The 14,332-nt window shown below is 38.4% G+C and overlaps 1 protein-coding gene across 1 annotated transcript in view; it reads right to left on the bottom strand.

Annotated features, from left to right (window-relative positions):
- Positions 1–5,707: 5,707 nt before the first annotated feature.
- Positions 5,708–14,332, bottom strand: part of Yipf7 (Yip1 domain family member 7) — a 29,841-nt gene continuing 21,216 nt past the window's right edge. Inside the window, exons 3-5 of the mRNA XM_028765351.1 lie at positions 9,756–9,901; positions 7,160–7,341; positions 5,708–5,870 (exon numbers count right to left, since the gene is read on the bottom strand). Of these exons, the coding sequence (XP_028621184.1) occupies positions 5,708–5,870; positions 7,160–7,341; positions 9,756–9,901 (491 nt within the window). The remainder of the gene's footprint in view (positions 5,871–7,159; positions 7,342–9,755; positions 9,902–14,332) is intronic.

Here is a 14,332-nt window from a genome sequence, read left to right on the forward strand (position 1 = left end):
AAACTTCTTTTTGTTTGTTTGTTTGTTTGTTTGTTTTTGTTTTGTTTTTTTTTTGAAACAGGGTTTCTCTGTGTAACTCTGGCTGTCCTGGAACTCACTCTGTAGACCAGGCTGGCCTCAAACTCAGAAATCTGCCTGCCTCTGCCTGCCAAGTGCTGGGATTAAAGGTGTGTGCCACCACTGCCCTACTCAAACAAAGTGTTCTACACACACACACACACACACACACATGAACACACACACACACATGAACACACACACATGAACACACACACACATGCACCATCATTGTGGGTGGATTCTCTGTAACAGCCTATTCAGTTTTGAAAATTAAAAAACAGCAAAAGAAAAAAGTCATTTCAGACTTCTATTCAGGAAAGGAAACTGATTTAGGAAGCTGCAGACATGACTGAACAGAATCAGAGTGGAGCCTGCAGCCTGCTCACAAAAAAGAAGTTGGATGTTGTTGAAGGGGCTTTGCAGTTGGTGTTACTCACCGGGAGACAGAGAAAGTAGCAGAGCATCTGTCATCAACCCTTCCAAAGGCCACTGCCCTAGTTAAGCTGTGTGAACTGGGGCACTCGAGTCTGAGTAATTCAGGCCTCTTATTTCCAGCACATGTCCCCAGTCATTCTTGTCAAAATGGAGGCCATCTCTTGACTCTGAATGTGTCATTTATCTTTTGAAAAATAACCTGTAACTTTCATCCAGCCAGTAAAACAGAAAGTGAAAAAGAAAGAGGAAAAAGGTCCACTCCCAGATAAAAATGATTGAACACTTTTGAGGAAAGGATGAAGGGGAAGCCTGCTAGGAGGTATTAAAGTGAAAGAACCCATTTCTATCACCTGTCCACTCGATGCATTATCTGTGACTACATACTACTGGCCACAAAAATTCAGATGTTGTGAATTAGTAAGGATAACACTTACATACTATGTAATGCCCACCTTCTTTGGACTGGGGAAAATAACTATAGTTTGTAAAGATTTTGTATTCAAATGCCAGCCAGATCTGAATTGGTATCTTTGATTTCAAGTAGAGTTCAGTAGCCAGCCCTGGAGTCTTTGAGGGCACGCTCTACTCTTGCCAGAAATCTGCCTTTTTCCTTGACCGCAGTTATTCTCCACAGCTGAAGCCAATGGTCCTTGTTTAGCATGCCCCAAGGTCAAGGCTAAAGACGAATGTAAATAGAGCAAATGGAAGACAAGCTTGAAAATAAGAAATTGTTACATTGTAATTCCATGTGTATTGTTACATGAAATAAATTTTGCTCACTGTCTGAGCAACATGGACACGTGATTGAACCCCTCTGTCTTTGGGATCTTTATCTGTGAGGTGAAGGCAAGGACAACGGCATTTCTTACTTATTGTGACAATCAGATGTGCTAATTCACTTTTGAAACACTTAGGACAGTCTATAGTAAATCCTCACTAAATAACGACATGTAAAAACTGAGCTGGTTGTAATGGCAAAGTTACCCCACACTCAGGAAGCTGAAGCAGGAGGATTGGAAATTCTCAGCCATTTGAAGGACAATAAATTCAAGACCAGAGTGGACTAGATAGTGAGATTCTATCTAGAAAAAAAGCAAAAGCAAAAATATAAACATAAACCAGAAACAAATACAAAGTAAAAGCTGACTTGCAGGCATTGTCTCATGAGATTACTCTCCAAGTATGTTTCAGTTTATTTAGCCTTCACTCTTAGAAGTCAACAGTTTAATTCACCCTCAAAACAAATTTGTAGACGGGTTGCTTCATGATTTCTACACATATATCAACCTTAGAATTACCTTGCTAACCTCCAAATTCTTCGAATTTCTTTTTAGTAAAATTATATTACTTATACACATGCTCCCAGAGGAATTCTTCATAAAATTTAATTTCATCCAGATCCAAAATATATCTGTCTATATAACCAAATTGTCTTGAAATACATCCTTAATGTTTTATAAGGCTTATATTCATATAGAGAATCTATATTTTCTACTATACCCGTTTAATTCTTGGCCGTTGGTGATATTCTTGTGGAAGAGTGGAGAATAGAATGGAGGAACCCGGAGGAGTCAAATACATCACAGAAAGACCAACACAGTCAACTAACCTGGATCCATGGGGCTCACAGACTGAACCACCAAACAATGAGTATGCAGGGGCTGGACCTAGATCTCCCCGTATATATGTAGCAGATGTGCAGCTTAGTCTCCGTATGGGTTCCCTAACAATTGAAGTGGGGGCTCTCTCTGACTCCGTTGCCTGTTATTGAACTTCTTTCCACCAGACTGGACTGCTTGGTCGGTGCGAAAGGCTAGGCTTGGACCTGATGGAAAAAGATGTGCCAGAGTGGGTTGGTTCCCCAGGGGGGATTCCCCTTCTCTGAGGAGAAGGGGAGGTGTTACTGAGAGGAGGATTTGTAAGGGTGGGGTTGGGAGGAGAGGGGGAAGTGGAGGTTGCAATCAGGATGTAAAGTGAATAAATAAATAACGAAGTCAGAAACAAAAGCCTCCACACTTAATTATCTTGTCTGTTAACCGATTATTAAATAGCAGCAACGCATCTCCTCCACCGTCCTGACTTCCCTTCCACATGCTTGCACGTGAGCACGCTCATACTTTAGTAATCACCTGGCTTGTTTGTTTACTGTTTATTTGCCTTTTTGCCTAGTTTCCCCGCACTCACGACTCAGCTCCAGTTGCCTTATTTGTCATTGGGATTAATTTCCAATCACCGTATCAATCCTTCCCTTATTTATTCATTCATTCATTCACCCCATAAGTAGAAATAGAAAATTTCAAAGAGCAATGAAAAAATAGAAACAGAAATAAACTTTCGGGAATGTTGTTTATGGATAATGATTTTGGCTTCAATGTGTTTATATCTTCTGGATGAGGAGAGAGAAAGCCTAGAAGTAAAGAAATTGAGGTATATTGAGATTAAACCACTTCAATTACCCTAGTGTATAACAGAGGAGAATGAATAGAGGAAGACTGAGTGGGATGTATACAAACACAAGAACATTAGGACTCAGATGAGGAAGTGACAGGAACACATATGTAACATCTGACAGAAGTACGCTGCGGGTAAACCGGATAAATAAGAAACTTCAGAGGTGATAAACTGTGTAGTGTGAGAAGCAAAACTGAGGATAGTGAAGAGTGGACTGAATTTAAGGTGTGGAGTTAAGATGGCAAAGCATGTCACAAAGCCAGGTCATGCCGGGCAAGCACTTTAAGAATTTATTGTGCATCTAATTCATCTGGGATCTTGTTAAAATGCAAACGTCTATTCAGAAGTTCTGGGGCTGGACCTGAGATTTACAACTCTTAACCGGATTCCAGAGAACACTATCTGTTATTCCAAGGGCCTGACACTGACTAGAAAGTACCTAAGCTGTGAAAAGGAGGTTGAGGGGGTTTTTGTAAATACAAATGAATGCCATAAAAGGGCCTTGGGTTGGTCTGATCATAAATAAATATACATATTCAAAGGCTCTCATATCCTGTGTGTATAAAAAAGCCTGCTACAGAGAATGCATGGGGGAAAAGTCAGTGAGTAGACTGTTTCCTTTAGCCAGCAGTTCCAGCGGCCTGTGTGGGGCTGAGGAAAGAGCTTGTGTCAGTCACTTTTTGCAACTTTGGTAAGAGCTGAGCAAACAACTTAAGAAAAGAAAGACTTGTTTTGGACTCAGAGATTCAGAAGTTGCAGTCCATGGTCATTTTGCACCATCTGTTCTTTGCTTATGTGTGGTGAGACACAAGGTCCTGGTGAGGGGTGTATGGCAGAGCAGAGAGGATCCTCACAACAGACAGGCATGGGTCACAGATTAGATATGCCAGTTAAAAGCAAAACGTCTGTGATCTACTTCTTCCAAACTAGCCCAATCTCCTGGTTTCTATTTCTTCCCAGAACCACCACCAAATTAAGAATTCACCAATGCATTCGTCCATTGATTATGTCTCTAACCTCATGATCCAATCATGTCTCACTCACTGAAAGCACAATCTGAGAAGGAAGCCTGACACATAAAAGACCTTTGGAGAAACACTTCTTATCCAAACTCTTAGGACAGGTTAAATTAAATATTGGACAAGATGTTGGTTAAAAACAAAAAGTGATCAGGACTCCACTTACCACAAAAATAAAAAGATTCTAAAGAAAAATAAGGAAGGAGGGATAGTATATATAAGCTTATTACATGAAAAATCAGAGAAAATGGAGATATTAAGTATAAATTGTATAGATACCAAGAGTTCAGGGAAGAGAATTGACAGTGCCACTGGAATCTTGGAATCACTATGTTTGAAAGCCATTTAACTGAATGATCATAGGTAATAACTTAATATTAGATTTATAATTTAAAGGTGGAAGAAAAACCGGCTAAGGGGAGAGAGCTAAGAGAATTGGCCATTGGAAATCCATGTGAAAAACTCTATGATAAAGTGCAGCACCAAAGCAGAAATTGGCAAAAGACCAAGCCAATCCCACTTACCAAATGAGATGAAATTGAAAAATAACGGTTGGATGCAGTGTGGCATGTCATCACACATTTGACGAAGGTTGTCATGTTAACAGGATGAAGAATTCCTGCACAGATGACCAGAAAGAGTGAAGAGGAAGTAATAAGGTAGATTCAGCGATAAGACAACCATCTCAGACATGTTTTTCTACACAGAGGACTAGGGAAGTAGGTCACGATTGAAATTTTTGAGTTAGGAGACAGCAGTTCATGTCTATGTGGTTTTGCGAATGAAGATTGAGAGGAAATACTAGGTATGGAGGGAAGAGGGATGTGGAGAGAAGAAGGCAAGAAAAGGGAGGCAAAGTAGACATAAGTAGAATCTCTTGTGAGCAGACGGATATGGTGGGAAGATACAAAAATTATCTCGCTGCTTATGGCTTTAAGGAAAATAGGATCAAAATAGCAGATGGGAGAGGAAGAAAGATTAGAAAGTTGAGCAGTAAGATATTGGTGTTATTTGGTCATCTGAGTAAGAAAACAAATTTCAAACCAAAGTGTAGTACAGGATTAAAGGGCAGTGCTGAGGAACTATTTCTGAAACTTCAATAGCATTAATACAAAATAGGTGGAATTTCCTGCAGGGACAGTTATCTATTTAGAGAGTATACAGCAAAATTACTTTGGATATATGCAAGCGCGAGCTGAAGTAATAGACCCTAGCATTTAGAGCAGATGAGAGGGAAGTGAGACTCTGAAAATGTGGTGAGTCGATACATTATCTAAATGACACCAAATAACAGCTGTTACGGTAAATGAAGCAGTTTCTTTGACGCTGGATAGATAAAACCCCTGAATCCTCCAAAGGTGCCAAGCTGTGTAACTTTTAACCACATGCAGAGTTATGAAAGTTTTTGAAAAAATATTTATTATAAAGTTAATAAATGTTAAGCATAGGATGATATTTTGCTTATAATTTCTCAGAAGCATGTCTTTTGAGAGAAAGAGCATTTGTCAGTTTTTAATGGTCTTAATGCTCCAGGCTTAAAAAAAAAGAAAATCAAAGCATCGTCCCCACCAACAGGCTAGTAGAGCACTATCACTGAATACTACCTTGTCTCTCTGCTTAATATCTTGTCTCTAAACAGCAAGTAAACGGAAGTTATCACACAGAATCTGAGTGGTACTGCACTTCCAGAAAAACCTGAAGAACAAAAAGGTAGGAGCTTGCAAAGTCACGTCAAGCATTCTTTAGAAAACCGTCAGAAGGGCAAAGAGTCCATAAAGTAAGGCACAGGGGTAAGCGACAAGAAGCTGTTGTCCTTCCATGGCCAAGGCTGAGATGAAGATCTTAGAAGCTGAGAGACTGCACCAGGCAATGATGAGCAGGGCCGACATGGTTCCAATGGTACCCCTGTAGGAGAGACAAAGATGACGGATGCCTTATGCCTGGAGGAAAGGAGGGAGACTGACTCACAACTGCCTTTGAAATGCAGGTGGTACATCCTTCCAGAATATCAGTCTCCATTTGCAAAGGAGATTGATTACCTGAATGGGCTTACAGGGCCTCAGGCCGTTAGAAAACATTTCATAAAAATCTGCTGTTCAAGACTGGTCTTTTTTATATTTTTAGCAAATCTAGAATAATCAAAAGCAGAAGCCATGGTTATAACCAGTCTCGTTTATTAACATTCCCATTTTATTCCCATTTCATACAATGTATTTCTGAGTCCTCTATTATGGCTTTGGATTTTAACATAGTCTAGTGGCTACACATTTAATAGCTAGCTATAGCTGGATGTGGTAGAGCTCATGTTGGGGACAGAACCTAGAGTGAAGAAGTTTAGCCGACCAACCCCTGCCTCTTGTTCTTTCCTGCAGGGTACCAAGGTAAGCAGCTCTCTTCCATACACTTTCCTCATCATCATTTCTACCTCTCCACAGAAGAAAGTTAACAAGCATGGCACCAAACTGAGAGCCAAACCAAGTATCTCCTCTTTATAAGATGACTTTCTCAAGAGCGAGCACAAGGGTGTTTATTTCTAAGTGTCTTGTGGGCAAGCAAATAACTGTAAGGCTGCTCGTTTGCTGTCACTGAGAGCTAGCATTATGCATGAGCCTTGGGAAAGTGCTGTGGGAAACACCTCTAAGTATCCTTATGAATAGTTTAGAACTCCAAATACCAGCTGCCTAAATGAAGAAAGAAAAGGCAAAAATTGTATTGACTGAGCCTGTGTGCTGTAAGTTCTCCAGAATTAATATCCTCATCGAGGTTTCTGGGAGTTCTCTACTGTGAGAAGCCCAGCTGAGAAATAACAGTTGCTTCTTGCCTAGAAGGCAGATGCCTGGGCTCTGAAGTAATTTGTCAGAATTCAGCAGGCATTTACTCTTCCAAAATCAAATAAGTGAATTTTCCGCAGTTGTTATTACCCATGCCAATAGCTCATATTGAAGAATATGACAACTTAAAGGTACAAGTTTTAAATATTACATGGCTGGATTTATTTTTTAAACTAGTTAAATAGAAAGAGCTCCCCAGCTAAACTGACCTACTTTTATTTTTTTGAATATATGTGTAGTGTTTAATAAGCATAATCCCTCCCATTCCATTGACAAAATGTTAAGAAACCTTCATGATTTGTCCTGGTCTGGCAGGCATGGGCAAAGATTGTGCACACGGGGTCAATTAGTTCACACACTTACTGCAGTGAAAAGAAAACTGCACAGCTGGACAGGATTACCATGGGGAGCAAGCAGTATCCTAGCACACTGGCCACACAGCCATACGACACCCCTGAAGAGCTCATCAAGTTCAGTAAGGAGTGAATCCCAAGGCAGCCAATGGCACTCATGCCGTATATATAACCAAACTGGGATTTTCCTGCCTGAAACAATGAAAAGAAAGCAATTAGAAATCAAAACAGACGGACAGAATTTGAAAGTACTCAATGCTACTGAATACCATGGTGGATACTGTCACCAGATCACTGAGGATTCTGGTTAAAGTATAATAAAACACTTCCTGTAACATGAATGATGATCATATATATGGGACAGGCTAGGAATGCTACAAAAGATACGAAATATTGCCAGGATGACATTTTAAACAGTGTCTATAGAGAGTGACACCAGTGAAACATCTTTTTTGTCCCATATTTACTGCATAGCTGGATGATTGATGAGAAGAATAAAACACCTAATATAGTCTTAGAAATTTACAATTAGTATCAGTAATACTGTTATTTTAAGAGTTTGTTTCAAATATTAAGAAAGATTTAATACTGAAATGGAAAATAAATTATCTGGGTTTTTACCTCAAATGTCTAGGATCCTTCCTAGACAATTGACCTTTATCAGTTCACCTTGATCTAAAAATATTTAGTGTTCTTCCAACCAAATGCTAACAAAAGCTTCTTGTAGTTCAGAGGATCAAGTCCCAGACCTTGCTGAGTTTGATTATGGGCTCTACCAATGTGCTACATCAGTCTTTTTTTATGAGATGAGATCTTGTTAAATACTTCGAGCTGGTCAAGTTCTTGTGTCTTATACACTCATTTCCTCAGGGTTGGAATGACAGACATGTAGCACAATACCAAGCACTAACTGTACTTGTGTATTGTTTATAAATACTACTTTTCAGACCATACTGGTAACCTACTAGAGCAGCTAAGTGAAGAATATCTTTAAATCATGTGTTGATATTGGGTAGCCCTACAGTTTGTGTGTTTCCTTAATGGCTATGTGCTAGAAATTTGAATGTCTGCAGTGCTTTGGGTAGTGGTGGAACCTTTAAGAGTTGGGATGTAGCAGAGAGAAATCAAGTCACCAGGGGCATGTCTATGTGGTGTATACTGGGACGCAGGCCTCTTCTTATCTCTTTCTTTTACTTCCTGGCTGCCATGTAGATGATTGGGAATCTTACATATCTAGAAGTACTTAACAGATTTGAATATTGCTTCTGAATTTAGTTTTTCTCTTACTATATAATGGATGGAATGGTCTATGAAATGAACTTTTGGTTAAAGAGGCAAAGTACAACAGAGTTAGGAGTCAATAAATTCAGACCAAAATCTGATTTCAGTTAACATCCCATTGGAGTTTTTGGACTGTCATCACTGGTCTGTATCTATTAACATTAATCCTGAAGTCATCACTGCTAATGATAAAATTTATAAAATTTTTCTATGAAATATTAGTGATATATTATCATATAACTGTATAATTTTAGAAGTATAAGAAACTTGAGATTTCTGTAAAATGAGTTAAAAAGGTAAATCCTTTTAGTCTCGACGTGAAGAAGTGAAAGTTTAAAACATGTGCAAACAACATTTTAAGGTCATAGGTATTGAGAGTTAAAGGTGAATTTGATTTTATCATCTCCAGTTAAAATTTCTTCATGTATAATGATTTGTACTTAAAACACAAGAGATGGTAGTTAAATAATTCCTACTAGCATTATGTATCCAAGAGTGATCTTGATGATGAAACTAACGCTGTCCTTTAACAGATGGTAATCGTAACATATTTCACAGAAAAACAAACAGGTGTGACATTAAAAATGACTTGCAAGGGAAAGACTGGTTAATATATTAAATTGATTGTTTCTATTTGATTAATTGGCATGGCCTTGCATAACAGGTCAATCAAGACTACCATGTTACTGTGAAGAAGAGAAGAAGGGAGCCCTGAGAATGAGTGGGAATGTCTGGTTGACAGTGCTCGAGTTAGACAGCATTGGCATTTTATATGTGCTACAAGGAAGGAGCTTGTTGTTGCTGTGCTGTTATATAGGAGGAAAAGAATGGGATCATTGTTCACTCAGAAACTAGACTGTATTCAGTACTTTGACTAGGTAGTATTTTAAATTGAACAAAGGGTAAGAAAGCATGTATGTAGTCACATATACTTTTTAAACCACATTTGAAATATATAGCATCATTAGAAGAAACTACTTGTGTGTGTGTGTGTGTGTGTGTGTGTGTGTGTGTGTGTAGGGGTGCTGTTCATGTGTGTATGTGTATTCATGTGTGTGCGCTGAGAGAGGCTGTTTAACTGAGCCTAACATTCTGTATCTAATCACAGAACGGCCGGATGGCTGACTAGTGAGCACCATGGTCCCGAGTACCAGTGTTATTGTTATGTACCTCTATACCTAGTTGTTAATGTGATGGGATACAAGGTCATATCTTAAGGCATGGTAGAAAGCAAATTTCTTCTGTTTTTTTTTTCTAAAAATCTCTTCAAAAGTAGCACTTATAGAGACAAGCCAAGAAATGTCAGTTTAGCTGTTGGAAGATACCATAAGCAACGTGGCTCCCAGAGCCACACAGAAAAGGATGGGTCCTGTGAGATCGGTTTCGTTCATGATGCTGCCATCTGCTGGCTTCAGTGGGTTTAGCACAGTCAAGGTTTTCTGCCATATGTGATCAAAATTAATTCCAAGTTCTGGGAAAAGAAAATAAATAGTCTAAGGTACATATAGGAACAAAGAGTTATATTCCTTCAAGAATAGTATATCTATTTTTGCATGCTATCCTAAGAGAATTTACCTAGTTGTTTTCATAATCTAAAGTGTGAGGTAATATATTGTGAGCAAACAATACACTCAAAGGAATACTTTAGAGACAAAGGTCTGTTAGGAAAATTTTCATCAGGCTCATGTAGTAAAATTTTAATTCTAGTTAAAAACACAGGAATTGACATACAGTAATACCTATCATTGAGTGAGACTAAAAGTGTCTCACTCACATCTTCAGATATTTTCTCTTCCCACATTTTCAGCTTCGAGGATTTCTGTATTCATGTTGTATTACTCATGGCATAGCTATGCAATGATGTTCAGTTTATCCCTAGAGTTTCCCTTCATCCTTCCTAATAAGAACGATGACCTTGCTCTAAATTGATAAAATCTCCACAAGGAAGAAAGAATACAACTTGTTCTGCAGAGAGTAGTAACCATGATGGACATGCAGATGTTTATAAATCAGTGCACTGTGAGATTGAATCAATATACTCAAAGATTAAATGCAAAGGACAAGTTAATCTTTTCCTTTTGTAAGGGAGAGTATTAGAATAAAATCATTTCACTAAAGTAAGCTCTGATTGATTGTTCAGGGTTTACTGGCCTCTCAAGATCTACAAATACTGGTCTCACACACATCTGATAAAAGTACGGTGGATTCAATTCCTATTTTATGCATTAGATGGGTGGGATTTTGAAAGATGAAATAACATTTTTTTATCATTATCATATGGTATTTATTAAGCAAATAGACATTTAATATAACCTAAATATGTGAAGGTTGAGGTAAAGAAGAACAGAAATAATAATTAACTGTGCCTTACATCTAGAAGAAAAATATCGATATAAAAAATGTAAGATCAGAGACTCTGACTTGTTTTGTAAGGAAACTGTGTTAGAATGGGAACTGAACGAGAGACCTCTGGAAGGATAGCAGGTGCTCTTAAATGAAGAACCAGCTATCTATTCCCACAGGAAATGTTTTAAAGATCATAAGATTAAAGTTTCAAAAATGAAAGCAAGGAAAATTTAGCAGCATTCACATGGTAAGGCAAGGGCCTCTAGGAAGCCACTCCTGTCTGGCTGCTGGCTTCTGTGTAAGCACTCATTCAGGTAGGAGCATGACTTACAGCCCAAGACAGAATGGGTCTGGCTGGTGTGAAATGCCAAATGTTACAGTAAAATAAACACCTATATTATTTAATGTCAAATATTTACTGCAACTTCAATGAGACAAATCCTGGTATAAATATTTGAGAAAATATAAAACTATCATATTCCTTGTCAGAAGCCATAATAGGACAAGCTAATAATTAGCAGTTGATCATCCTGAAATGCTTGCCTCGGATTACTATCTGCGACAAGTGTGCCACATCAGCAAGGCTATGCTGGACATATTTTAGGAAAGATCCTGCTTTTAATATGCTTTTCCTATTATTATTATTAAACATACGTAATAATCACTAAACAATAGCACTCCCCTTTGGAGCAAATCTCTGCAGACCCACGAAGATGTACTGTCTTGTAGTGATGCTATATAGACAAATAGATGACTTCTTAAGTCTTAATGATGATCCTATAAGAATTTCTAACATTATACCAATGATTATTAAGCTCTTTTATAGTGGGAATGCTATTAAGTCCCTTTCTGATATTCAAAACTGCTATGAGAACTCTGTCAGTCTCTCAAGTGTCATCAGTTAACAGCACTTAGATAGTAACCAGACTCCCTCCTGCTCAGAGCACATTCCAAGGTGGTTGTAAAACAATTAACCAAAGGTCACTAAAAGGGAACTCAAGATTTATCATAGGTGCTAGGACAGAAGAGAAAATATTGCCTGGGTTTATCTATACAAAACTTCACTAATTTCTTAGTTATAGTTTTAAACCTTCAGTGAACCTGTGGAGCTAGACAAGTGATGGATGTTTAGCCAGATAATTACTCCTAATGGATATGCATGTAAACATTCTCGATTGTAAACTTCTATTTCAATTTATGATTTGAATTTTGGTGTGAACTTGTGATGAATTTGTAACATGTGATCAGGTACTCCGAATGATGTATAAGACAAAGGGACGTTCCTTAGCGGTCACTTCTCACTTTCTCACTCTCACTTACCTCCCTTTCTCTCTCTCTCTCTCTCTCTCTCTCTCTCTCTCTCTCTCTCTCTCTCTCTCCTCTCTCTCTCTGTCTCCCTCCCTCCCTCTCTCCCACCCTCCCTCCCTCCCTCCCTCTCCTCTCCTCTCCGCTCCTCTCCTTCTTTCTTCCCTGCTTAGAATATCTCCACTTAGAATTTTTCCTTTGTTAGAATTTTCTCCTTTTTCCCCAACTTAGAACTTTCCCACTTTGTCTTCTAGATAGCTTTCATAGGAAACTCTTTACACTAAGTAATAAACTATAACTTCTCTAGGTGTCTTTTCTTCCTGCGACCTCAAGCCAACAGACCTAAGTTAGAGCCTGGCAGCAGGAGCAGAGAGAGTACTAAGGTTATTTGCCTAATTCTCTGCTGTTCCTGGGCTGAGATGTTAAGTGCCAGAAACTGCAGTTTCTGGCCTCAGAGGATCAAACAGATAGCAGGTCAGCTACAGTAGCCTAGTAAGTAAACTTTAGTAACATAGACTAGTAAGATTTTATTAAACAGCAACCTTAAATATCTCGTAAGACCAAGTCTTACCCCCACCGACACTCTTCCAATTCCCATCTTCCTTGGCTGCCTGAAGAAAAACTGACGGAACGAGAAGAAAGAAGATCACCTTCTCCTCCCACCAAGCCGGGGCTGGCACCCGGCAATTCTTCTAGATTCAAAAACTTCTCTGCACACATTTTCAAATAAATTTTTGAACAGTGGCTCAATCAAACATAAATATGATTGTTGTAGGTTCTCAACTATACAAAATATATTTTATGTATTCTTATCTGTATATAATAGTTTTCTTAAATTTACCCATCTTCTGATTTCAAAAATAACAAAATTCCTGAAGAGGCATTATGTTTATAAAGAATCTGGTTTACTTATACCATATATGGTAGGTATTTAATTCTGCTGATGTTTACCAATATCGACTTACGAGATTTTATTCTTCTTCTTTATATCTTATCTACATATTACATTGACTATTATTATATAATGTTACTTATAAAATGATACTAAATAACTTTCAAAGTCTAAAAGTGAGTAATACATTTCCACATTAGACAATCTTGTTCCTGTAAAGCATTGAGAAGTCAGGTCCATGTACAGCTAATTTATTGTCTGTCTATCTATCTATCTATCTATCTATCTATCTATCTATCTATCTACTCATCCACCATCTGTCTACCCTTTATCTATCATCTGTCCATTCGTCCATCTATCATCATCTCTATCATCTGTCATCTGTCTATCATCTGTCATGTATCTGTCTTTCTATCCGTCTATTTATCTATTTATGTTCTATTTAATTTATTCATTTTTTCTACAAGAAAGGCTACTTTCCTAAATTCAACTGTTCATCCATCCATCCATATCCATATCCATCAATCACTCTTTTTCTCTCTCTTTCTCTCTCTCCCATCTCTCTCTCTATATAGAGAGAGATAGAGATAGAGATAGATTCTATCTATTATCTATTTCTCTATCATTTATCTACCTATCATGTATCTATCAATCATCTATCTAATTCTATTTTTCCAATGAAAAAGGTTACTCTTCCTAAATTTACCTCCCAAGCATGTATAAAAATGTCTCTGGTCAGATAATGAGAACAGTTCAGCTATTTATCTATTTATTTATTCATTTATTTATTTATTTGTAGAAAGGAGGCTCTAGGTAAACTATCTTTTATTAAGCCACATCTTTAGCCTCATATTTTTTTTTTTTATTGCGAGAATTGAGAGCACTGATCTTGAGAGAGACCAATGACCAATGATCACTGATGCTTCTTATTTGGTGGTGGTGATGTGTTCTCTCTCTCCCCCCTCCCTCCCCCCCCTCCTGTGTGTCTCTGTGTATTTCTCTTTTTTTTTTCTTTTTTTTTTATTGGATGATTTATTTACATTTCCTATGTTGTCCCCTTACCCCATCCCCCACCACCCCCTCGGAACCCCCAATCCCCTCGCCCCTCCTCCTTCTTCTCTGTGGATGTAACCTCTATCTACACCCCCCACTCCCACCTCCCCACCCTCAAAATTCCCACCCCCTGGGGCATCCAGCCTTCATGAGGTCAAGGTTCTCTTCTTCCACCTATGCCCAGCAGGGCCCTCCACTTTTACATATTCAGCTGAAGCCCTAGATCCCCCCCTAAGTGCTCCCAGGCTGGTGGTTTAGACCCTGGGAGCTGTGGTTGGTTGGTATTGTTGCTCTCCTCATGGTGCC

This window comes from Grammomys surdaster, unplaced genomic scaffold, assembly GCF_004785775.1.
Source record: "Grammomys surdaster isolate TR1022 unplaced genomic scaffold, NIH_TR_1.0 150, whole genome shotgun sequence".
In the NCBI taxonomy this organism is placed as follows: Eukaryota; Metazoa; Chordata; class Mammalia; order Rodentia; family Muridae; genus Grammomys; species Grammomys surdaster.